The 26,652-nt window shown below is 45.0% G+C and overlaps 1 protein-coding gene across 1 annotated transcript in view; it reads right to left on the bottom strand.

Annotated features, from left to right (window-relative positions):
• The window catches only part of LOC147692311 (guanine nucleotide-binding protein G(T) subunit gamma-T1-like), a 207,228-nt gene extending 191,634 nt beyond the window's left edge, over nucleotides 1-15,594 (bottom strand). The window contains exons 1-2 of the mRNA XM_086938559.1: nucleotides 15,290-15,594; nucleotides 15,023-15,166 (exon numbers count right to left, since the gene is read on the bottom strand). Of these exons, the coding sequence (XP_086794685.1) occupies nucleotides 15,023-15,118 (96 nt within the window). The 5' untranslated portion in view covers nucleotides 15,119-15,166; nucleotides 15,290-15,594. The remainder of the gene's footprint in view (nucleotides 1-15,022; nucleotides 15,167-15,289) is intronic.
• Nucleotides 15,595-26,652: the final 11,058 nt, after the last annotated feature.

Here is a 26,652-nt window from a genome sequence, read left to right as displayed (position 1 = left end):
TTTCACATGTCGCTGGAGCAGGTGTGGGGTGCATTATGTATGTAGGGGGGGTTCTTCCTAATATATGGGGGAAGAGTAGGAGAACTGTTTGGATTATCGGGGGTAGGCAAGCACAATAAAGTAGTTAGCCAGGTGGAGAGGCAAATTGACGTTATGCTAATTGTTACTGTTTGTGGATTGTGGGAATCAGTTAGGGGAGGGGGTGGGGGTGAGGCAGGAATTTACATATTTATGAGGTTTAGATTGTGCGGCACAGGCCAAGGTTGTTATTGTGTAGGATGCACCTGCTTCCAATAAAGCGGCCTTTATCACACTTACGTTGAGTCTCGGGTCGGTGCTTTCTTCCCCCCCCCCCCCCTTTTCGCCAATGGGCCCCAATGGAACAGTTCTTCAATTGGATGAAACACAGTTATTCTCCATTTCATGAAGCAATTGACATACATTCTCAGGCCTGAAAAGTTTCGGATGTGAAGTAGTAAAGTCTTGACTAAAGTATTTGTTTTTAACTTCAACTCTCCGTTTCACTCTCATCATTGGGAAACATTACATGCAATCCTTCTACAAGAATGAAATGGCTTCCCCCTCTCATTCATAAATTCCTGCTATTTCATTGTGTCGGTAGGTCCCTGCACAGATGTGATCCGACTGCAGTCACAATGCCACTCAGATGCCCTCTCGTCAGTTTGTTCATTTTTTAAAAGCCCTTTGAGGTAACATAAGAACGTGTATTTGTAAAGCACACCAGAAAGGGTCTCTTGGTGCTGAATAATAGATGTTTTTTTCTACCCAACTCAATGGTACTCATGTTCTCTACCTCAGAAGGATGAAAGACTGAGTGAAACCGTTGGAATTTGAACCTGTGACCATGAGGTCAAGCATAGGCCCCCACAGTGGATTTATTAGTCAACTAACCTACCAGACCCGGCACATCTGATATCAAATGTGGTTATGCAGTTTGACAGTACTAACTCGGAACATATATCGATATTTCCTGCTGCAGTGCCACAGACTGCAAGGTCGGCCTTTGCTGTAATACCCACCTTCTTCGATTAAGTCCTGTCCTGATTACACCAGTCACTTTAGGTCAGCCTGATGCCAAAACATCAACCTGCCTCACTATAGGTGATCAAAAAGACCACAGAGGGGTGCGCGGAAAGAAACGTTGTAACTCCAGATTCCTAATCATAAAATTAATCACTGGTTTCATTTCAAAGCCCACCTAACCTTAATGGCCTTTTACGTTCAGTCACAAATGCAACTGAGGAAAGGCATACAATCACCTAAACAGAATGCCACTGTACTACATAAATTCTTGGATGCTACCTGTGCTGCTCTGACCAAATCCTACTCAACATTCCTTGAACACTCTGCAGTTCGAAAGGGGCCAGACACTTTTCAATAGTCACCTGTTATGCCATGGGCTACCTATGACTATTTGCACTAAGGCCAACCACCTCGGTTTCAGATAAAACAGTACTATTTATGTAATCTGATATCCTAGTGCACCTGTGGCTTCATCTTGGTAGCATCTTGATTCGTTTATAAAACTGATCTATGTAAGTTCTTCACTAATTCATTATTTAAGTATCAGTTAAATGTTCTGAGTTGAGCATTAATCAATCAATGGGAATCAACCAATTGGGCCTACCAATCCTAGCACATAATATTTCATGACTCTTCTTTTCAAAATTCATCATCATCTTGAAAACTTTATTCGATCTTAAATACAAACAAAGATTATGAAAGCACAGACAATATTAACAAAAATTGAATTCATCAAAACTCCAGTAAATACATTAAAATTACAGATATATCCTGATTTTTAGATTAGTTAAAAAGCTTTCTTTTCTTTACACAGGCTCAGAGGTTGCTTGCCTTTACGTAGCTAATAAAGGATCACCATCTTTTTTTAGATAGATAAGGGCCACTCTACATTGCCTAAAATTGTGCTGTTTCAAAACCGGTAAAACATATCTCACTCGTTCCCCTTTGTACAGATCATAGAATAAAATAATGTGTAGGTCGGATTGATCTGACATTCCATCACATGGCCAAGCAGAAAGGTCACCAATCATATATTTTCCCGCTGGATACCCAACCAACAGTGGGAAAAGATTGAAATGGAATCTTACTAGTATGAATCTGTGTTTTACATTTAAAATCTCCTCTAAGTAAGGATAATCAGACTCTAGTAGGGGTGCGAGACTCATATATGTCCCGACTAATGGCTTATCTTTGTGTATCTCTGTACGCTCATGGGCCATGTGAGCCAAACATTTTTCTTTTGAAATTGTCTTTGAGATTTGGAGACAATTGCTTGGATTTTTATACAGGTCCTCCATGCCCAGACTAGTCAGAGTCGATCTTACATAGCCCAACCATCTTAATTTGCGCACCTTATCCAGCTCGAGGTAGTCCTTTATGATGTGTTGTGTTAGGGGGGAGCGTGTTCTTCCTCCAGATTGAGTGCCTTAGCACTAAAGGGCCTAGTCTTATCTGTTCGCTGATGAACGGAAAATCCAATTCCGCAAGGCAGTTAAAATTGGGGCTTGAGACCGGTAAGGCAATTAGCCGTTTCAGAAATTTTGCTTCAATAGTCTGCACATGGGCAATATTAGAAGTACCCCACATCTCCGCTCCATAAGTAGTCAGGGATACTGTCTTTGCCTTGTAGATACTTTTTATAATTATCAGAGGATTAGAGCCCAATCTTTTAGAAAATCTAATAATACCTGCCAGGCTTTTTTCCATTGCTAACCCCCTGTTTTTAATCACAGGTGCCCAAGTATGGTGCTTATCAAATACGACACCCAAGTAGGGGACGGAATCAACTACTATCTCCAGTTTGCGAGCCCCTAAGTAGAAGGATTGGATTTTACCTCGCCCTGCTTGCCTGGCTTGTAAGATAAATGATTTTGATTCATTTACCCTTAGATCAAGGGAGCTCATAAACGAGGTATAAGCAGTTAGCATATGTTGCTACGCCCTCCCCGTTCTAGCCACTAAGACTGTATTGTCTGCATATGCAAGGAGAGGCAGTGATAGTGACCCAACTTTGGGGTATCATGAGCTATACCTGCCAGGGCTGCTCCTACTCCATTCGTATATAAGGAGAAAAGGAAAGGGGCGAGAACGCACCCTTGCCTAACTCCTAAAATAATCTTAAAAGAACAGGTACAAGCCCCGTCCTTACCATACCGCACTAAGGCGGTAGTCTGGGAGTAGAGCTGTCTAATGAACAGGAGTATTGGCGAGTCCAACCCCATGGTCTCCATTATCTCCCACAGCCTACTATGATTTACACAATCAAATGCGGCTGAAAGATCCATGAAGGCCATGTAGATCGACTCACCTCTAGCCCTGATATATTTTTCAACTATAAGGCTTAAGTTCAGGCCCTGGTCAATGGTACCTCTGCCCCGCTGTAATCCATATTGGGCTGGGATCAGTATATTTTTGTTGTTTGCCCATTCTTCCAGCCAGTGGAGTAATAGCCGCCCCATTAACTTTGAGGTGCTGTCCAGGAGGGATATTGGCCTATAATTCCCTGGCTTGCTTTTTGCTCCCTTTTTAAAAATAGGAATAATAACACTTGTACCCCATGCTGCCAAAGGGCCATCTTTGGCAATGGCATTAAAAACCTTCTGTAATACGGGTGCTCATAGGATATGGTCTTCAAGAAATAGGTCTATGGGGACCCTGTCAGGGTCTGGGGCCTTCGCCCTGCTGCACCTATCCAGCCCTTTAATTATTTCCTCAAGAGTAAATACAAAAAAAATCAGTGTGAGGAAGAGGGACTGGGGGATGCTCCACCGTCTGGGTTATCCCTGACCCAAAGATTTTCTCAAAATGAGCCACCCAGGCATCCTCACCCACATGGGATTCTAGTGTTGGATCAGTGGATCCTTAAAATAAAGTTTGTTTACTACCCTCCAGAAGTCCCTGCTATTGTTAGTTATGGTAGCCCTTTCCAGTTCTTCCCAGGCCTCTTCTCTTAATTATTTTTCCCTCTGCTTCCTAGAATCATTATATATCTTTTGTAAGAATTTTATTTTCTCTTGGTTCCTTGGTACTTCTTTCAAGGATTCATGCAGGGGTTTTAGGGCTTGGGAGCATGCCTGATCAAACAAACGCTACATCGATGCCTAGTTTGAAGATTCTTTACGGAATAAGGTCGTATTTGCAGCCTCTAATAATTTTGAGAAATCATGGATGATACGTTCAGCAGATACGTTTATATCCAAGCAATTTTGTATACAGTTCAGATTTTCTGTTAATATTCCCTGGCTTATATTTACCTTGTCTATGGTAGACCATTTTAGTTGGTACCCGTTCTTTCTTCCTAAGGCCGATGCCTCCATTATCTTAGTTGGTATCTCACGAGAGGAGCCTAATGCTACAGAATAAGAAAGGATAGCTTGATCACTAAAAGAGGTGAAAACTGATTCCACCTGAATCAGTTTCCCATCTAGGATATCAGAAGTCACGATGTAATCAATAGTTGACTCATGTTCATTGTGTTAGAAGGCTGTTACGAACTCCTCATCATGTTCAATCTGTCTGTTTCTTATCTCCAGGTTTCTAATGTCTGGCCATATTTAGTATGTGTAAAATGAATTACTGGGGGCCCTTCCATATCCTCTGTGCTGCAAATTGGGGTTGTAGGTTATTTACAAAAATGTGCCTTAAAATCACCCACCCACACAATAGCGAAATTCTTTTTGAATCCCATTCCCACTTTATCAAGCTCAAACTCCAGTTGGGTCACTGCCCAGTGCATATTCGGTCCGAAGTTATTATTATAAAAGTTTATCAATAGCCAGTCCTGACCTCCTGGAGCTTCAAACAACAAAAATTAGAAAAATGGGGGTACCTTCAAAAATACCGTTAAAGTTATTGACAGGGTATTCAATATTAGTGTTAACAAACCTCCCCTGATTCGACCTGCAGGTTAAGGCACTGCCTCTGTTTGAAAGGAGCGATACCCATCTATGGAAATCAGGTCGACAGCCCAGGTCTTCTGCATACATATTATGCCATATTTGTGACAAGCATCACAACACTGCATATTACCCACCTTCCCCTTAATACCCGCACGTTCCATGAGGCAAGTTTTAACTATTTTTCAGCCTCAAGCCCAATCCCTCCCATAACTGTTACACCACCTAGCTCCTCGATGGTTATATTCATATTATATTCATAAGGACTTCTGGGGTTTGGGTTAATGGGCTTGTTACAGTCAGTCAATCGCAACTATCAAGCACCAATAGGGGAGCGAATCTATTCTCTGTTTCCCAGTTGGAAGTTCCCCATCTGATTTGGCGAGATGTATTTAGCAGGGAAGTCCTATGATCAAATCTATAATCCCTGTATTCAGATGTACGTTGGTCTGGTCCCCCCGGGTGCAAGTCGTGTGTAAAAGAAATCAAAGGATAGAACTAAAATCTGGGTACTAGAGCTTGGGTGTCGCATAATCGATGTTTCAGAAGGCTCACCGTTTGGCAGTTGTTAAAGTTCACCACAACATAGTCTCCTTATAAGCTTTTGCATGTGGGGCCAACCCAGTCCCCTCTCTGTGCCTTTATAATGATATTGGCTAGACCCCCATGCCTTCTAGACCCAAACCTCCATATTTGTTCAGCCAATGAAGTGACTTATCCATTGCGTGTTAAGTAGATTCCTTCTGATCCTCTCTCAGTCCTGGGACATTTGCTAGAATCAAGGTCAAGGGTAGAGCTGCTATTGGGAGGTCTATCAAGAGATACAGATGCTGAGCTCTATTAGGTCTTATATCACCCTTATGTGGCTCGACCCTCCCCCCATAAGCTGTGGCCCTTCCAGCCATATGAGAGGTAAGGGGAGATAATCTCTCTGACTGAATTGCCCCCCACCGTGTACGCTCGAGCGGTTTGCTTGACCATAACAGCTGGAAGAATAGGCACAGGTGGAGGGGGGTTGTTCTAAGTCCATACAGGTGAGACCGCTAGTTGGCGCACCTACAGCTGTTGGGCCTTTTGGGATTTTTAGGATTCCGAGAGTTGTTGGTGTTGTTCCTCCACCTGAAATATCCATTGAACCAAGCAGACCTATGTATTCCTCTATTTTAGTGAGCCTATATATTAGAGACTGTAAGAGGAGGGAGACAACGTTCTCCAGTCTGCTCTCTCCCTCCTTGTTCATCGTTACTGTGGTCGAATTAGCAGCTAGAGAGAGTGGGGCGAACCAAAGGCTTCTTTATTCCTACCCAAGGCTTTGCTCACATGTACATTTTTGGGTGGATTCTTGGGTGGATTAAATCTCGGTTTCTTCCCACATTTTTTCCTTTTAGCTGCCAGCTTGCTATTAGATTCTTCTATGGGAGATGAGTTAGCTAGTGCATCCAAAGCCAATTATGAGAGTGAATCTGCACACGATTAGGGACTACAAGGATTCGTGTTGTGCAGTTCTAACCTAGACGAAGACACAGTCGCACCTGCTGGAGGAGAGGGAGCTAAGGCGGCACAACCTCTCACTCCTTCTAGTCATAGTCTGCGTTCTGTGAGCTCAATTTCATGCGACAGGGAAATTGCTGCCCTTACTAAAAAAAAGCATCAAGAGTATTCACAAGACTCCCCTGAGGGTCACTTGTTGTCTTCCTCTTCCCCATTTGGAGTCATAACGCTCCTCTCACGATGTCCAGATGGCTGAAGACCTCTCTGTAGTAGGACGTTAGAGAGGTGGCCAGCCCAGCCTCCTCTGGGCGTGAACGGGCCTGCCCTTGGCCCCTGCGCGTTCCTGTTTGCGTATCTGCACGGGTCCAGCACCACCGGTGATGTTTAATGCGCTTTCCGGGAGCAAAGGAAGATGGGCAACGCAGTCCCAGCAGCGACGGGAGGAAACAGCCCAGCAGATCCGGGATAATGCAGGTGAGGAAAATGCAGCTCTGATAATGCAGGTGAGGAAAATGCAGCTCATTCCTCACATGAAATATGTTCACCTCCTCTGCTTGTTCATACTCTTAGAAAGCTGCCACAGAACTTCCCTTTTCCTCAGTTGTACATTTTACAGGTTTTAGCCCTTGAAACTCTTTTTATAAGATTTCTGTTTTGAACCTTACGCCATTTTGGAAACAGTCTTCTGGGTGGTCTTTATACTGCTGCCATCCTTCTAGACATGTGATCCAAATAAACTACTGCTTTAACCACTTGAAAGGAGTTGGCAAGAGGGAATTATCTGCACCAACACCCAAAAATTCAAGTATGGATGTTAGCATATCCAATGTATTACACGTGACTAATAGGTTTGCTTGCAAGTATTTTTTAATGTAATTAAACTATTATAAAATATTTAATCCATTATGATTTGATTTTCTATTTTGACCTACTGTAGTCTAACAACTTAAGATCAATTAAAATAAGTTTTCATACTATTTCATTTCAATAAACTTTATTCGGTTTACATACTAGAAAACCATAAAAAGTTACAATTCATCTATAAAAATGTCCAAAGCACATAATACATAACTGGACGCACAATACAAATATTCCAATTTGTATACAAAGATTATTGGAGTAAAAAGGACATCACATTGTTTCAATTTAAAAATTAATTCATAAAATGCAGCAGCCAAGTCTTTTAGGGTTCCAGACATTTTCTATACCTTAGGGAACATTTCAGACAACCAACCACAAACAGAATACGTTCAGGCTTTAATAATTGCAAAAAATAGAGGGCGGGGCGAACCTGTAAATAATTTAACTTTTTTAAAAGAGATTTTAAAAAGAGCCTCCGAGGGGCTTCATAAAAATTACAGAAGAACACAAAGTGCAGCAGATCCTGAGGAGACATACTGGCGCAGCCACAGGGTGCTAACACTTGTCCTTTGTAAATCTCCTTCGGTACGGCTGATAAAAGATGGAAATAATCCAATCTAAACCTGATCAATAGGAAACGCTTGTGAGCCGACAAAGGCCATGAGAGATATGACTCCATATCTAGAGATGATTTAAGCATCATGTGCTTACGGACACTATTTTTCAACAGTTCCACCTCCTCTCTTTTAGCTTTTTTACGCATAATAAAAGATTGTTTCACAAAAGCCACATCTGACCTGGTAATACAGTCAGGTATTAAAAAAAGATCCGGACGCCCCATTTGCAAATGCATTGGCAGTGCTCAAAAATGTAAATAACTAAAGAACCAAGGGCACACTTGCACCAAATACTAAATATATGCCCTACTATTGCTTCACACAGGCAAAGAATTATCCCCCGGAGCTACACAAAAAAAAAGTTTTTTTCCCCAGAATCAAACAAGTATTACCTTCTGTCCTACTGTGAACATGCGCCTCTGTTGACAGTTAATAGTAGGTGAGTCAAATCAATAGGCAGTACACCATAGGTAATCGTGTAAAGGGAAAGAGATAAAGATGCCTGTGAAGCCCCTTATATGTCAGAGACTGCGCAGGTGCAAATTCAGCACCCTCCCAATGCACAGTTGTTGTCATCTTTCATGTATGGATTTGTGGCTCCATGTAAATAAACCATCGCTTTTGCCTCTTCACCATCCTACAAACACAGGAAAAAAGGCCCTTAACTAACGTGTTTAATATGTACCTTCTAGGACGTTGTGCACAGTGCGGCACTCCCCCTGGCACCTTTGTGAAGTGGCTCAGACAATCCCAGTTACCATCCTGTGACTACTCCAAGGGGGAGGGTTGGCCCCTGCTCCCCACGCCCTCAAGTAGGAAGTGTGCTTTTTGAGACACTGAGAGTGTGATAAAAAACATTATGTCTGCGTCTCTCTGAGTACAGAATGCTCCCAGGCTCTAAAGTGGTTCTGATGCCTCGTAGAAGGCAAGTTCAATCTAAAGGTATATGCACTATTACTGCGGCAATCGAGGCCCTTGCCAACCAGCAGATGGCCATCTGCAGGAAAGCGAGTGTTGATAGAGTGCATTGTTATTTTCTGCTGAGCTCACTCACCCCAGCACAAGTTTTAATTTCAAGAATGAAAGCATACACTTGAAGCAGCACTTTTTACGTCATGTCTACAGACAGCTTTGCTATATGTAGCCGATAGACCAAATAGCCCCCCTCCCCACACACACCCAGCATTCCCTCCCTACACACCAACTGATGCTCGTTGGTGGTGGTTAGTTGCCCCGCCCACTGCCTCCACCCCCGATGCTCATCCACTACCACCGACCACTCTCTGCTTTTTAGGTCTCGCCTACGCAGCGCACATGCTCTGCTTAGGAGGAGCTTTAGCTGTCGCTCTGCTCTTTTTGGAAGCCCACACTTGTGCTTGTGGCGGCATCCAGCTTGTGGGAGTGAGCAGAGGCGCGCCACAAGCACGAGTGCAGTGCTTCCAAAAAGAGCAGACTGCGCATGCACGCACGCACCACTCCCAGGTTTGTTAGGTCTGGCCTGGGCTAATCGCGGCACCCGCGCTTTACTTTGGTAAAGCGAGGGTGCGCGATTGCTTCAAATATGTTTTTTTCTATTTCTTTACTTTTGTTGCCATCGCTGGTGAATCGCGGCACCCGTGCTTTACTTTAACCATGTTAAAGGTAAAGCGCGGGTGCCGCGATGGCTACAAACGTAAAGAAATAGAAAAAACATCTATTTCTTTACTTTTGCAGCAATCGCGGCACCCGCGCTTTACTTTGGTAAAGCGAGGGTGCGAGATTGCTTCAAAAGTAAAGAAATAAATGTTGTTTTCTATTTCTTTACGTTTATAGCAATTGCGGGTGAATTGCGGCACCCGCGCTTTACTTTAACCATGTTAAAGGTAAAGCGCGGGTGTCGTGATGGCTACAAAAGTAAAGAAATAGAAAAAACATCTATTTCTTTACTTTTGCAGCAATTGCGGCACCCGAGCTTTACTTTGGTAAAGCGCGGGTGCCCGATTGCTTCAAAAGTAAAGAAATAAATGTTTTTTTCTATTTCTTTACTTTTGTAGCCATCGCACGCACCCGCGCTTTACCTTTAACATGGTTAAATAAAGCACGGGTGCCGTGATGGCTACAAAAGTAAGGAAATAGAAAAAAACATCTATTTCTTTACTTTTGCAGTAATCGCGGCACCCACGCTTTACTTTGGTAAAGAGCGCATGCGCGATTGCTTCAAAAGTAAAAAAATAAAAAAAATTCTATTTCTTTACTTTTGTAGCAATCGCTGGTGAATTGCGGTACCCGCGCTCTACTTTAACCATGTTAAAGGTAAAGCGTGGGTGCCGCGATGGCTACAAAAGTAAAGAAATGGAAAAAACATTCATTTCTTCACTATTTAGGCAATCGAGGCATCCGCGCTTTACTTTGGTAAAGCGTGGGTGCACAATTGCTTCAAAAGTAGATAAATAAATCTTTTTTTCTATTTCTTTACTTTTGTAGCCATCGCAGCACCCGCGCTTTACTTTTAACATGGTTAAACTAAAGCACGGGTGCCGTGATGGCTACAAAAGAAAAGAAATAGAAAAAAAATCTATTTATTTGGTTTTGCAGTAATCGCGGCACCCACGCTTTACTTTGGTAAAGAGCGCGTGCGCGATTGCTTCAAAAGTAAAGAAACACATTTTTTTTCTATTTCTTTACTTTTGTAGCAATTGCGGGTGAATTGCGGCACCCGCGCTCTACTTTAACCATGTTCAAGGTAAAGCGCGGGTGCCGCGATGGCTACATAAGTAAAGAAATAGAAAAAACATTCATTTCTTCACTTTTTAAGCAATCGAGGCATCCGTGCTTTACTTTAGTAAAGCGCGGGTGCACAATTGCTTCAAAAGTAAAGAAATAAATGTTTTTTTCTCTTTCTTTACTTTTGTACCCATCGCAGCACCCGCGCTTTACCTTTAACATGGTTAAAGTAAAGCACGGGTGCCGTGATGGCTACAAAAGAAAATAGAAAAAAAATCTATTTATTTACTTTTGCAGTAATCGGGGCACCCACGCTTTACTTTGGTAAAGAGCGCGTGCGCGATTGCTTCAAAAGTAAAGAAACACATTTTTTTTCTATTTCTTTACTTTTGTAGCAATCGCGGGTGAATTGTGGCACCCGCGTTCTACTTTAACCATGTTAAAGGTAAAGCGTGGGTGCCGCGATGGCTACAAAAGTAAAGAAATAGAAAAACCATTCATTTCTTCACTTTTTAAGCAATCGAGGCATCCGCGCTTTACTTTGGTAAAGCGCGGGTGCACAATTGCTTCAAAAGTAAAGAAATAAATGTTTTTTTCTATTTCTTTACTTTTGTACCCATCGCAGTACCCGCGCTTTACCTTTAACATGGTTAAAGTAAAGCACGGGTGCCGTGATGGCTACAAAAGTAAAGAAATAGAAAAAAACATCTATTTATTTACTTTTGCAGTAATCGCGGCACCCATGCTTTACTTTGGTAAAGAGCGCGTGCGCGATTGCTTCAAAAGTAAAGAAATACATTTTTTTTCTATTTCTTTACTTTTGTAGCAATCGCGGGTGAATTGCGGCACCCGCGCTCTACTTAAACCATGTTAAAGGTAAAGCACGGGTGCCGCGATGACTGCAAAAGTAAAGAAATAGAAAAAACATTCATTTCTTCACTTTTAAAGCAATCGAGGCATCCGCGCTTTACTTTGGTAAAGCGCGGGTGCACAATTGCTTCAAAAGTAAAGAAAAAAATGTTTATTTTTATTTCTTTACTTTTGTAGCCATCGCGGCACATGCGCTTTACTTTAACCATGTTAAAGGTAAAGCGTGGGTGCCGCGATGGCTACAAAAGTAAAGAAATAGAGAAAAAACATTTATTTCTTCACTTTTGAAGCAATCGCGCACCCACACTTTAATTTAACCATGTTAAAGGTAAAGCGCGGGTGCCGCGATGGCTACAAAAGTAAAGAAATAGAAAAAAACATCTATTTCATTACTTTTGCAGCAGTCGCGGCATCCGTGCTTTACTTTGGTAAAGCGCGGGTGCACAATTGCTTCACAAGTAAAGAAATACATGTTTTTTTCTATTTCTTTACTTTTGTAGCCATCGCGGCACCCGCGCTATACTTTAACCATGTTAAAGGTAAAGCGCGGGTGCCGCAATGGCTACAAAATTAAAGAAATAGAAAAAAAACATCTATTTCTTTACTTTTGCAGCAATTGCGGCACCCACACTTTACTTAGCTGTGCCGCACCTCTTTGTTGCACTACAGGTTCCAGGTTATATCGTTTAAAAGTCGTCTCTGTGATAGCGCCGTCAATGTAGATGCCATTTCTAAAGCTCTTTTCCAAAACACTGTTGCATGATTTTGAGATCGATTGATTGAGAAATGCAGTCCTAACTAAGGCTTGCCGTGCCACCAAGTGGAGTTACAGCAGTGTTTCCCTTCCTGCAGCCTTATCAATATTGGATTACCTTTGCATTATAATTTATGGCCCAAGCAGGGTGGAAGCATAGAATGCAGGCGGTTCGGCCGGAAGTAAATTTGGGAAGGAGTTGGAAGAACACGACGAGAAACGGTGGTTTTCGTTGACATGTGTCTTTCCAGATCTCTGAAGGTATCCTGTGTTGAGGGAATATAACTTTTGACCCCTCCCCTGAGATACTCTTTCTGTTCCCCTTACACTTCTGTTCCACGCCTCGTTGATGCCTGAGGGTTGCACCTTCCACTCGCCATTCTGGGGTTTCACACCTGGAGGGGCTGCCAGGACCCATGGGATCCCCCCAGGGCCCCACTGCTGGTAATTCTCCAGGGCAGGTTGGCTTGAGACACTTTTTTCCAAGGCTGATTTTGCTTCCCACTCCATCTAGACTCCACCCTCTCACTTCACAGACACTCCCTCTCACTTCACAGACCTTCCTCTCACTTAACAGACCCTCGCTCCGTCTTCACAGACACCTCCCTTTCTCTTCAGAAACCCCTCCTTCTCTCTCTTCACAGACCCACCCCTCTCTCTTCACAGACCCCTCCCTCTCTCTTCACAGACGCCTTCCTTTCTCTTCACATACCCCTCACTTTCTCTTCACAGACCCCGCCCTCTCTCTTCACAGACCCCTCCCTTTCCCTTCAGAGACCCCTCCCTCTCTCTTCACAGACCCCCTCCTTTTCCCTTCACAGACCCCTCACTCTCTTCACAGACCACTCCCATTCTCTTCACAGACCCCTCCCTTTCTCTTCACTGACCCGTCCCGTTCTGTTCACAGACCCCTTACTCTCTCTTCACAGACCCCTCACTCTCTCTTCACAGACCCCTCCCTTTCTGTTCACAGACCCCTCCCTCTCTCTCTTCACAGACCCATCCCCCTCTCTTCACAGACCCTCCCTCTCTCTTCACAGACCCCTCCCTCTCTCTTCACAGACCCCTCCCTTTCTCTCCACAGGCCCCTCCCTCTCTCTTCACAGACCCCTCACTCTGTCTTCAGACCCCTCCCTCTCTTCACAGACCCCTCACTCTCTTCACAGAACCCTCACTCTCTCTTCACAGACCCCTCCCTCTCTCTTCACAGACCCCTCACTCTCTCTTCACAGACCCCTCACTCTCTCTTCACAGACCCCCTCCCTTTCCCTTCACAGACCCCTCCCTCTCTGTTCACAGACCCCTCCCTTTCCCTTCACAGACCCCCCATTTCCCTTCACAGACCCCTCACTCTCTCTTCACAGACCCCTCCCTTTCTGTTCACAGACCCCTTACTCTCTCTTCACAGACCCCTCCCTCTCCCTTCACAGACCCCTCACTGTCTCTTCACAGACCCCCTCCCTTTCCCTTCAGACCCCTCCCTCTCTCTTCACAGACCCCTCCCTTTCCCTTCACAGACCCCCTCCCTTTCCCTTCACAGACCCCTCACTCTCTCTTCACAGACCCCTCCCTTTCTGTTCACAGACCCCTTACTCTCTCTTCAAAGACCCCTCCCTCTCTCTTCAAAGACCCCTCCCTCTCCCTTCTCACAGGCCCCTCCCTCTCTCTTCACAGACCCATCCCTCTCTCTTCACAGACCACGCCCTCACTCTCCACAGACCCTTTTCTCTCCCTTCACAGACCTTTCCCTCTCTCTTCACAGACCCCTCCCTCTCTTCACAGACCCCTCCCTCTTTCCCCGCCCCAGATTCTCTATTCATTCCCTGCCTGCGTGTCTAGAATTAACAAGCATTGGCATAGCCAATAGGTCGCGCCTTTGGGACTTTATAAGTGTTTAGTTATCCAGCACAATATCCTTACTGCAACAACATTAACTGTTGCATGGCTAAACACTTATAAGGTCCCTAAGGCGAGACCGATTGACTATGCCAATGCTTGTTTATCTAATATGTGCTCCCCTTCCAGCTCCTCTATTGCTACCCCACCCCTCAACACTATGGATTGATTTCCGTTACATTAATTCCCCCACCCTTCCTCTCTCCCGATCCATGCTGGTAGCCCAACGGCCTTCCTTGACAATGCCAGATGGTTTTAAACTATACCAGCATTGGCAAAAGTAATAACGACTTGTCTTTACATCGCCCGACGCAACGTGGCAGGCATTTGAGAGTATAGAACGTTTAGAAAACAATATGTTCTATACGCTTCGGCCACTGCATTGCATCTTTCTTCTGCTGCATCAGGTAACGTGGCCACAATCTTCAAAATAAAAAAAATACAGATCTTTTTTTTTTATATTTGCGAATAGTGGTGGTCGCCGCGCTCTAGCAAAGCGAAAGTTATTGGTTCTGTCACTGCTTGGCACTGGGCCCAAATCCGGCTGTCCTTTTACGAGTTATTTTAAAACGTGATTTAGTCCAAATGCAGCAAAGAAAGAGGGCAACTTCCATAATGTAATGTTCTGACAAGTGTTAGTCCTAGAGCCCGGACTAAATAAACTACTAATTCGAGGTACAATGCTACTTCGAATCATTGCACGACCCTGCTATTTTACTCAACTTTTTGGTGGACATCAGGGATGTTTTGTGGGCGCAAAAATGGTGCTATCCCGGTCCGTCCAATGTTCTGCCGACATAGAGAGATTCAGGGAGACCATATGAGAAATTAAAAAATATGTAGATGTCTCATTTCATTTTTTCGTCTGACATATTTTCTGAACTACTCACCAGCTGTCGCTTAAGCTTCACTTCCTTCTTGAGCTGCTCAACTTCCATTTTTAACTTGTCTTTATCGCTCAGATCGTCTATGTTGATAACCGGCATTTTCTGGTGCTGGGAGAGACTCGAGTAGACACGGTGCGCCTCAAAGTCCTAACCACAGAGGTAAAGAAGAAAGGCACACGACCGATGAATACCCAAAGCGCAGGGTTGCCTGCTGTTAGCGCTATATATCAATGATCAAGACTGAACAGTAAAGATGCGGTGTGAACTTACTTGAGCTCCAAAGATCCGGGCTCCGCAACCCCAAAGTTCCGACTTTCGCTGCTCCGTCAAAGTCCTCACGGTCCCACCTTTTCCCTCACCTGTTCAAACCAGTGACTTTCTGATCCATCTCATTTTACTAAAATTCCTTGCTCTGAGCGCGTTCAAGGAGAAAAGTTTTCTTTCCCAATAGGCATGCGAGTGAATTCGCTCACAAAAAAACCCAATCTGCAGCCGGCACCTTATCTGGTAATAGTAGCCACCGCTACTCTTCAGAAGGACGCTGTGCGTGCGAAGCGACGCAGCGAGGCTGTGCCCCAGTCCGGGGGCGCGGAATCAACCTCGCGCGTGCGAATTACGGGATCAGGCCGGGATGTACAATTAGTGCACTTGTTTGGAGAGGAAGCAGATTGAGGAAACAGATTACAGAGAGAACGCCAAGTTTTGCGAGGGTGTGTGCCGCAATGGAACACAAAGGACAGCGTTTAAAGTGAGTTAGCCAAATAACCAAAATTAAAAACCCTCGGTTGTCTTTTTGTCTAATATGTTCCCCACGTGTGCACTGGATTACGTCTGTTTGTTTTTAAAACATGCTGCTCAAGGTCTCGGTGAAAGTAAAGCTCTAGGTTTTGATTCTCTGAGGCTTCACTTTTGGCAGAAACAGAAGGGACAGCATAGGGTGATAAAGTGGACTGCCTTGGATCAGGACATTAGTTTACAGGGAAAAGATGCTGTGAAAGAGTGGCCTACTCTTTTAAGAAGTGGAAACCCCGGGTCTGACTTAGAGAATGATTGAAAGGGACTCCAGTGCAAACATTAAGGAGTATCCTTTCCGTTGTATACTTGGTGTAAAGTCCTCCTGTGCCCTGGGCACCCCATTTGTTTTGCAGACTGGTATTGGTGGTAACTGACTGACTGTCCCTGGGCTCTGTCTAACCAGGCCTAGTGCTATGGTTAAAATACAGTGAAAACACACACATACATGTGGGTATACTATATACCAGTGTACACTTATAATTGGCATGACCTACCCTACAAGTCCTTGGTACATAATAGGACAGGGGGGTTAAAACTACCTTTAAGGCCCTAGGATATAATAGGGCGTGGCAGTTTTGAGGCCAGCAGCCCTTTCTGAACTTGCATGTTTGCACTGCTGAGAGTCTAAGGTTCTTTGAAAAGCAACTCTGTGTCGCAGCACTTCTTTTAAATCTAAATTGTGCTAAAAGCCTACTTTGGAGGTAGGGGCACTTAAAAAGTCCAGGAAAGGCATGGCTTGGCAGTTTGGGCTCGACTGTTCCCATGAGGCACAGGGTCAGACTGATTTTCTTATGGCCATGTCTGAACTGGGGTGGTGTGGAGTGCAAAAAAACGATGGATTTGGGTCCAGATCTCTGTACTAGGGTGAATGTATGACATTGTTCTGCATTCTGTCCATCAACTGTGGTTTTCGCTGAATATTTTGGAACAAGGTTACCAGATTTAGTTTGTGTTCTTTCCCCCATCATCAGGGACGTTTCAGTGCCACTTTCAAGGGATGCTCTCAGGAGGGAGGCATTGTTGGGTGGTGTTCAGTTTCTGCTGCAGAAGAAAGCAATTGTTCCAGTTCCACCATTAAAGAGGGGACAGGGCTATTATTCAGTTGTGTTCCTAGTCCTGAAGATTACGGGGTGTTTCCAGATAGTAATCAACCTTAGGTCCCTGAACAAGTATGTGCGGAGGATCCCATTCAAGATGGCAACCCTCCAAGAGATTATTCCATTGATTCAATCCAGCTTTGTGATATCAATGCTGGACCTTATTTTTGGTAGCTGTGTGTCCTACCAATTGGCTTGCGCTCCTCGCTCAGGGTCTTCACAAGGTGGTGTCTCCTCTGGTTGCTCACTTTCATCTCCAGGAGATCTCGGTGTATCAGGTCATGGATGACTGGCTGCTCCAGATCCCGTCTGGTCAGATGATGCAGAAACATCTGGACTTGACCATGCATACTTTAAGAAGCCACAGTTTCAAAGAAAATCTTCAGAAATGCGATCTTCAACCCTCGACCAGTAAAACTTTAATTGTAGCAGTTTCCAACTCTGTTCTAGGCAAGGTGTTCCTGTCTCAGTCCAGGATCCAGCAGCTGCAGGGCTTGGTGCTGTCACTATTGTCTCAGAACACAGCCTCTCTGCTTCAGCGGATGGAAGTTCAGGGGCACAAATGACAGCCTCTGTTTTCATGGTGCCATGGGCCAGGCCAGACCTACGCCCATTGCTGTGGCACCTATGCTGGTTTGTTTCCCATTTCAGGCTGTGCCTTTGGAGATACCAGTGTCTCAGGATATTGTGCACAGCCTGCAGTGGTAGCTGGACTCCTTGAATCTCACCAAGGGCATGAGGATGCATTCTTCTTCTCCGACTGTTCTGACGGTGGAGCCAATGCGCTCGGTTGGGGCTCAAGTTTAGGTCAATAGTCCATTCAGGCTTGTTGCAACAGATCAGATGCCATGCATTCCGCCAACTTGAAGAACTGTCAGCAGTAGAGAGGGTCCTTTGGTACCTGCAGCCACACCAGTCACACCTGTCAGGTTGCAATGTTGTGGTGCATTTCGATCCTACAATGACTGTGGTGTAGGTGAATCATCAGGGCAGAACTCATTGAACCGGGTGGCTTATACTGTGGCAAGTTGGGTGGAGATTAATCTCCAAGACATTTCTGCTCAACACATCAGGGGTACGGACAATGTAGTAGCGGATGCCCTGAGCCTCAACTTTCCGTCTTCTCAGGATTTGTGTCTGTCACCCAGGGAGTTCTGCATGATCTGCAAGAGGTTTAGAGGTCCGAAGGTGGATTTGTTTGTCTCCAGCCCCAATGCTCTTCTTCTGTCCATTTGCTCCAGGATTTCAGAGGTGGGGTCCTTGGAAGTGGATGCAATATCGGTCCCATGGCCTTGGAGGTTACTGTATGCCTTCCCTCCGTTTCCCCTCATTCAGGCATTTCTTTTAAGGGTCCTGATGGAGAACACCCAAGTAGTGGCCGTGTTGCAGTACTGGCCACAGAGATCGTGCTTCCTGCTGTTGACAAATTTGGCAATGGGGCTGTTGGAAATGGCCCTTTTTGCAGGGTTATCCCCAAACTTTTTGCTTCTTCCTCCTATTTTTTCCTGACTTATTTATTTTGGTTTCAGGACTCTGGGCACTTACCACTGCTAAACAGTACTAAAATGCATATGCTCTCTGTGTAAATTGTGTTAAGGATTGGTGTTTCCATGATTGGGTATTTGATTTACTTGTTAGTCCCTAGTAAAGTGCACTGAGTGTGCCAGGGCCTGTAAACCAAATGCTACTAGTGGGCATGCAGAACTGATTGTGCCACCCAAGTGAGTAGCCCTAAACAGGTAACTCAGACCTGCCATTGCAGAGTCTGCGCGCAGTTTGTAACTGCCAGGTTGACTTGGCGAGTGCACCTACTAGCCAGGCCCTAAACCTTCCCTTTTATGCATGTCAGTCACCCCTAAGGTAGGCCTCTGTGGGCAGGGTCAGAGTATGGGAGAGGTAGGACATGCTCTGGTGTGTGTGGCATGTCCTGATAGTGAATTACAGCCCATTTAGTTTTTCACTATTGCAAGGCTACCTGTTCCCCATAAGACAGAATGGGAAGCTTGTTTATAATATCTTATAAACATAACTGGCCCTGGGAACTAGGTGGGAAAATAAACTTTAGTATGCCTGAACTCAGAATCTAACAATGCATCTTTTAGTAAAGGTGATGTTTACATTCTGTGTTTGAAAATACCCCTTTTAGGCAGTAGGTATTTTCTTGCTCAGTCATCCCGTGTGCCTTTGCTGGAATTGCCTGTCTGGGTTTTGGCTCCCCATCATCACACGCTGATCCCACTAACCCTAGTAATTTGGATGTTGACTGGTGAACTCTAGCGAGGCAAGGTTTTCCAGCCCACATTATTTTGGTGGTCTAGGGTTCACTTAGGGGCTCTACTCTATCATCTTATTCTAAACATTGAATTATTTTTGACCCGTGGTGTTCTGTCTAGTTTTTCTTTTACTTCTTGTTCTGGTTCTTCTATTCTGCAGTTCTTTTTGGATGTTTTTCTTGCTGTCTACGCTAAAAGGCCAGTGGGCAGCTATCAGGGTGTTCAGCGATTCTGATTCTTTTTCCTCCAATGTTGGCCATTTGGTTTCTCTGTTGTTTGGAGTTCCTTTCCTGAAAGTTTCTCTACTACTTCCCCTGCTGTCCTTTCTTCTTTACCAACATAGGATCTTTCTTTGATCCTTCGGGCTCTTCAGTCCTCTCCTTTTGAGCCTTGGGCTGCTGTGGATTAGAAGTTCTTACCACTTATCACTTCTGCAAGTCAGTTGGGGTGGCTTTCTGCTTTGAGGTGTTCCCCTCTGTTTTTGTGGTTGCTGGAGGATGCCCGGGTGTTAACTAGTCTGGATCCTGAGTTCCAAGGTTCATTCCCAAGGTTTGTTCAACATTTTACTTCTCTCAGGAGCTTGTGTTGCCTTCTTTCTGTCCTTCTCCTTCTTCTCCTGAGTAGCGGTCATTGCACACCCTGGAACTGAAACATGCCTTATCTGTTTATGTGGACAGGTCTGCCTTATTCTGTTCTCCTGACTGTCTGTCTGTGACTTTTGGTCTTGCAGGGTGAGGAAAGCTGCATCTAAGTTGATGCTGGAGCATTGGATTAAGGACACTGTAGGAAGGTGGCTACCTGACTATGGTTACCCCAGATTTTTGGCCTTGTGTTTAGCTGGTTTTCGACTTAGTTGGCCGGGTTCCCTGCTAATCAGGGCCCCAGGCTATCTGCTCTCTCTGTAAAATGGATTCCATGTACCCTAGGTGCATAACTAGATTGCTTGGGTCACCTTATCAGCCCCTGTACAGAGCACTATAGGTGCCAAGGGCATATGTGCATCCAAGGCCTACCAGGGGCTGTAGCATATCTTTTGCCACCCCTGGCTGGCTATCTAAAATTGACACAACTGGCTGATCACTCAGCTGGGGCAAGGTGGTGTAATCACCCCTTGCTTAGATATAGTATACCTATATCTAAACCTATATCTGGACATATATAAACCTGTGAGTCACTCCTATGGAAGGCCTTATCAATCCTGGAGGCAGAGTGCGTGGTTTAATGTGAGATGGAGCTCTGGCATGAGCTGAGCCTGTCTGCAGCTGTCGGGAACAACTCCCTAAGCTGATTCGGGATAATGCCATACCATATACTATTAAGTGCCTTATAATTCTCGCGGTTATATAGCAACATTGGTTTGGCTTTATCAAAACATGTCGTGTAAGGTGTCATACGAATTGGAATACTACCCCCTCGCCAGTTCTGGCGACGGGGGTAGCATTCCACCCTTCTAAAGGGAGAAGATATGTTACTTTACTAAAACGCGGTTGATTTTAAAAGAGCCTCAGATCCACAAAATGGATGCCTCTGCCACAGACACGGGTCTGGCCTCCTGCTGCTGACCGAAACTCAGCAAATGGTGGCCTGGACAAAGGGTTTCCTGTCGCAGGGCGGTGTTACACCACCCCAGACAGGAGATAGTGGATTGTTGCAGGGAGTTTTCAAAGAAACCAGACACTGCCTGGGGAGCACAAGGCTGCCCCTTGCATAATCCGGCCAAACAGGTTCGGGGGCACACCAGCCCCAGTCCCAACGTGGCCTGGATCAAAGGAAAGGGGTGTATCCACCCCCTTCCTGGGTCCCACCCATAGGAGGGGACCTAGCAGGATGTCCAGCCCACCAGATTCGAATAAGAGTGGGAGCAGTGCCAATGCAACTCAGATCATCCTGAATCAACTTTAAACTAAGAAGACGACTGGACTTCGACATTCTGATGAATAGAAGACTGAAGAGCATCTCCCTTGTGGCCTAGGAGGGGCCACCCTGTGAACACAGGCACCATCCAGCACCTCAACGTCTGCTTTGCCGCCGCCTCCCACCAGAGCTCGAGTGCAGAGCCTGACAAGACCCAGCCTCCCAGACTTCTCACAGCCCGATCCACAGTCCCTGCAAAGAAGGGACCGGTGGAGGCACCGAGAGACGTGGGACAGGACATCTTAGAAGTCCCCCGAGATGCTGACTGCGCACCACCGGAGGCACCCTCGACTCTGTGCTTTGGGGTTTGAGGAGCCCTACAACCGAGCAGCGTTTTCACCAAAGATCAACCCTCCAGCATCTCCACGATCTGCGTGGTGTCCTTTTGCTTTGTGCCACTCGACGTGCCATCCCAGCCACTTGCCACGTGGTCAGTGGCCATCTTTGCAACGAAACCTACAATTTACACTGCTGGTCTGGTTGCTCCAGATTTGTCCTTGCTCCCGTAGAAAGGAGCACCCGCTCTGACCTTGCTGGTCCGAGTAATAAGCCTTTTTCACTTTCTGCATTGCTTGCATTAGCCAAGGCCTGTTTGCTTCAATCAAGTTGTCAACACCGCCATCAGCTAGAGCTTTTGTGGGACAGCTAGTGATCGACTCCTGGACGTCCTTGACCTCTTTGTGTCCACGTGGCTGCAGAGAGAAGCAACCCCTCATCACTTGTTTGCACCCAACTTTGCCTGGTTCCAATCTGGTTCCACGGTGGTCACTGGTCAGTGACTTTGAACATTGTCCCCTCTGCTTTCAGGTCTTCACCACTTCAGATCCACCCTTGGATCCACCGGACACTTCTCCTTCACATCGCCTGCAGCATCTTCAGCTCCAAGCACCAAGAACCTGGGTGACAAAACCCGACGCCACTTTGACCCTGTGCACCCACTTCCTGTGGGTGAGGTAACATTGCAACGCCAGTTTTCCCACACTGGTACACACCTCTAGGGTCTGTGTCTAAAGTTGTGTCCTTCTAGGTTCAGCGGAAGTATCCTAAAACTTTACTTGTTTAACTTTTACGCACCCTTGACATTGCATTGGTGCAAGCCGCACTTTAAGTGCTGCACCCGAATCCCGCAGGCTTTTCTCGACTTCAGCCTCGCTAGTCCCGACTGCTCCCAGCAATTCCCTAGGCCCTAGGTCTAACCACTGTTCGATTGGTATCTCTTATACCACTTTTTTAGTATATGGTTTGAGTGGCCACCCGCCCTCATCCATAATTGAGCAACTTGGTATGTTATACTGTGCTTTTGATTTAGCGCTTGTGCCCCTTTGCTCATAAAGAGTACTGGGGATTATTTTAGAAATAAACACATATATTTTTATAATATATACTTGTGTGGTGTCCTTTCATTTGATATTACAGGATTGTATGTGGTAAAACAGCTAGCTTAACACGACCTCTTAAGTTAAGCCTTTAGGCTGCTTAGTCCATGCTACCCCTAGGATAGCTTGTCTAACAAGGTTGACTTACAACCAGACATCATAAGGGATTGTTTGGACTGATACAAGGTGGTTCCAGAATTGGAAACATCACATATCAGGCCAACGTCTCACAGACACCATCTCTTTGGCATATTAGGGCACTGACTTGCCGTGTCCTTCCAATGTCGAGGCCAGGACTACTAGAGGAGTTTTGGCCTCGTGGACTGCTTTTAAAGGAGTGCCATTGAAGGAGATCGGACTTGGGCCTCTGAACATACATTTATCAGACATTACCATTGCGCTCAATCTGACTGTTTGAGTTTTGGAAGTGGGGTTTTGCAGACCGTGGAGCCTCCTTCTTGAGTTGTTCTTTGGCTACGGCATTAAACGTCATTGGGGCCCATTCACAGACCTAATCTGAGACAAAAATCCTAAACTTATTTGGTATTCACAGAAGTCATTTAGTAGTAGTAAAGTTAGGACTCCTAACTTTACTACTACTAAACTGAGACAAAATCCTCATTTTACAACTTTCGGCGAGTTAAGCAAGTTGTTTTACCATATATAATCCCTTGAATACCAAATGAAAGGACACCACACAAGGTATATATCAAATATATATGTATTTAATCTAAATACAACCCCTCTGCACTCTTTATGAGGTCAGAGGTCAAACTACAACACAAGTCACACATTTAATATACAATAAGTTGCTCAGTATACGTTATTCCCTAGGGCCTCACAAACCATATACTAAGAAAGTAGTATATGTACCACGTGAGAGTTAGAAAGCAGGCCTGGGGCCTGTGAAATCGCTGGGGCTACACTAAACAACTAAAGGTTAGGAAGTAGGAGGCCCACGGGAGACGCATGCAGTGTCTAAACACAGACGCAGGTTACTATTGACTTTCTATGGGGAACAAAGAAGTTACAAATATGCAATTTAAGGACACTTCCGGATGGACTAGGATGGAACCCTTTGAAACTAGGACACTTTGAGAGTCAAGACCCACGGGAGCACCAGAGTACTCGTGTTACCTCACCCAGGGAAGCAGGGTGCATAGGTGTCTTTTCGTGTCGGGTTTTGTCTTAGTTTTCTATGGAGAGCTGCAAAGAAGTGCTGCAGGCGACCAGAGGAAAAGTGTCTGGGTGGATACAAGGGTGGATCGGTGATGTGAAGAACCTGAAAGCAGAGGGGACAGAGTCTGGGTCACTAGCCAGTGACCAGGAAGGTACCAAGAAGGAACCAGGCGTTGTTGGGTGCTTGAAGGTGAAGAAGGTGAGTTTGTCTCTTCAGCCGCGAGGTCCAGGAGGCATCGACGATGACCAGGCCCTGGATTTGAGCTGTCCCACAATGGATCTAGATGTCTGCAGTGTTGGTATCTCGATTGGACCCAACAAGCCTTGGCAACTGCAACCCACGCAGGATGTCAAGATTGGCTCTGTTGCAGACCAGCAAGGTCTGTGGCGCTTCTCCTTTACAGGGAAGCTGGAGCAAGCCTGGAGTAACCAGGAAAGCAAAGTAAATTCAAAATGGCATCTTCAGGGGGCTCACTAGCCAACAGTCAAGGCTTAACCAGGAAGGCACGTCAAGCTCAAATGCAAAGGTGGGGCCCACGGGACACTCACGGAGTGTGGGGGCCTGGGCTTCGGTGCAAATGGTTCTCGGGCTGGGGCTTCTTGTACCCCAATGCACAACTTACTGAGGCTTCTCTTTCCTCGCTTCGGTTTGCCCCGTTTGATCTGGAGTGATAAGGGAAGTCATTTTAATGCCAAGGTTATCCAGTTAGTTTGTTATGGTTTACACCTAAAACCGAAATTTCATGCTGTGAATCACCCCCATTCAGCATGTTTGGTTGAGAAGAACAATAGTACTCTCAAACTGAAGTTGGCAAAGATTCATAAAACCACAGGGTTACAGTGGCCAGATGCCTTACCATTAGCTCTTTTGTCAACGAGAACTACATCACATTCTAGGACAGGATTGTCACCCTACTAGGTCGTGTTTGGACACCCAGCAAATGTCTGGGGTGTTCGCACCCGCCTAGGTTTTCAGAGACTGAGTACCCTTTTTGACAGAGTATCTGTGTCAGTTAACTGAAAATGTGTGTTCTATGCACCAACAGATTTGTGAGTCACTCCCACCCATACCAGAGGGGACGAGTCATAACATCCAGCCTGGGGACTCTGTGTTGCTGAGAAATTTCCAGCTGAAGAAGAGCTTGGAGCCCCCGGTGGAAAGGGCCCAAGCAAGTCCTCCTCACTACTCGAACCACTGTGAAAGTCGCCGGACGGAAGTTGATCCATTCCAGCAATTGCCACAGGATACCCTCACCCTTACCCTATGACAAGTGGGGGAGGGACAGCATTGGGGACGCTGAGGGAGCTAAAGTACCTCAGTTTGTCCCTTTTGGTGACGCAAAGCTTATATGGACCCAAACTGATGTAGAAAATGATGACATGCTAAATGCAACGGTCCTTCCGAAGATTAGAGCCCTTAAGGAGCAGTAATTTGTTGACCCCTCTGATCCTGGTGTAACCATGTACAATTTGCACCCACGGCTGAGGAACAGTGCACCAAAGGAGAAGTCAGATTAGTTAGGGATGGACTGTGCAAGTTAATGTGTACTCCGCTGTAGTACCAACGGTGTTAGTTTAGGGTGAGGCGAGATTTGTGCACTGTTCTGACACTGGACAGGATCAATTGAATGTGCTCCCTTGGAGGGGGGTATATTATCTTGAGCGAGGTGGAATTCATTGAGAGCTAGGACTGAGCAAGCTCCACTGCCGGTGCTCAAGCCCACCAACGTTGATGAACAATAGGATCCTGTACCAGTGAGGCTCATACAGACACTGGGAACAGTTGCCTTTGCTATCAATTTTATTACATTCCTTTACTTGCTTCATAATGCATTAATTTGGTCGACCTATTGAGGAGGAGGAACAGCCATTTGCACCACTGCGTCCAGCGCGGGGTTGATCCACAAAGAGTGAAATAGTTTTCATATTGATAGTTGTGATAGCATTAATAACAGTACTTGGAATATGTTGGGTTCTCGAGGAAAAGTATCCTGTACATTCCTTGGTTGGTACAATGCCTACTTCCCCTGAGGATATGTTTGTTACTCTGGTCCCTCACAAGGGGGAGCATAGAAAGACTTACACAGACAGTGTATTTATACAAATGTTGCATCAAGCCGATGATGTGTCCAATAGAACTAATTGTTGTCCATGTCATTGTCATATATTGGTAGCTGTGAATGTTGGTTTGAATTGTTCCTTATGGTATACTATCATTTCCAAGTCTTTTCCCAGGTTATGACATCTGCTGACTCTCGTAGGATGGTAGAGTATATACGTTTTCATCACAGATTTACTCCCGTAGGAAAAGCAGGAAATGGGACCTCCGGTACATTATCCACAAAATCCTGTATGAGAATATATGATGAAATGAAGAACGAAACATGGTTTATGAAGGAAATGGCTGATTTCCAAAGGTTCAACATCTCTGAACATTTCCAATCTTTCCAAGATCATGTTACTAAGGACAACCTTATGCCAGTGTCTGTGGATAACTCAACAGCTAGTTTCTGTGTCCAGGGGACAGTGAAGGTGGAGGTGGGGCAGAGTAAATGCCAGTCAGTCAGTCAGTCAAATTGGCTTTATTTCGATATAAAACATATCTTTAAAAGCATTATACAAACATATTAAAAAAATACGAGAGCCAGTCAGTCAGTCAAAATACTTTATTTCGATTATTTAAAATCATAAAAAGACAATCATGAACATATATACATATATACACATCATTATTTACACAATTCAATCATGGGTTTTATGTACAAGGGGGTAGGAGGTAATAAAAAGATGGATGTAGTCACAATACATTCAGATGTCTGATTTCATAAAATAGAGAGACTAACGATTTCATAAAATGTCAAGCTAAAAATATGATTTACAATAGAAGAAATTCAATACAGACATGGTACATATTTCATCGTCTAATACACCTAACAGTCCGTTCTCATCAAAGATATGAAGTGCAAAGTGCAGAAAAAATTAAAGGAAAACACATCAGT

Source organism: Lissotriton vulgaris, chromosome 9 (assembly GCF_964263255.1).
Source record: "Lissotriton vulgaris chromosome 9, aLisVul1.2, whole genome shotgun sequence".
NCBI classification, from domain to species: Eukaryota; Metazoa; Chordata; class Amphibia; order Caudata; family Salamandridae; genus Lissotriton; species Lissotriton vulgaris.
The sequence above is the reverse complement of the archived record's forward strand: the minus strand, read 5'-3'. Positions and strand labels throughout refer to the sequence as shown.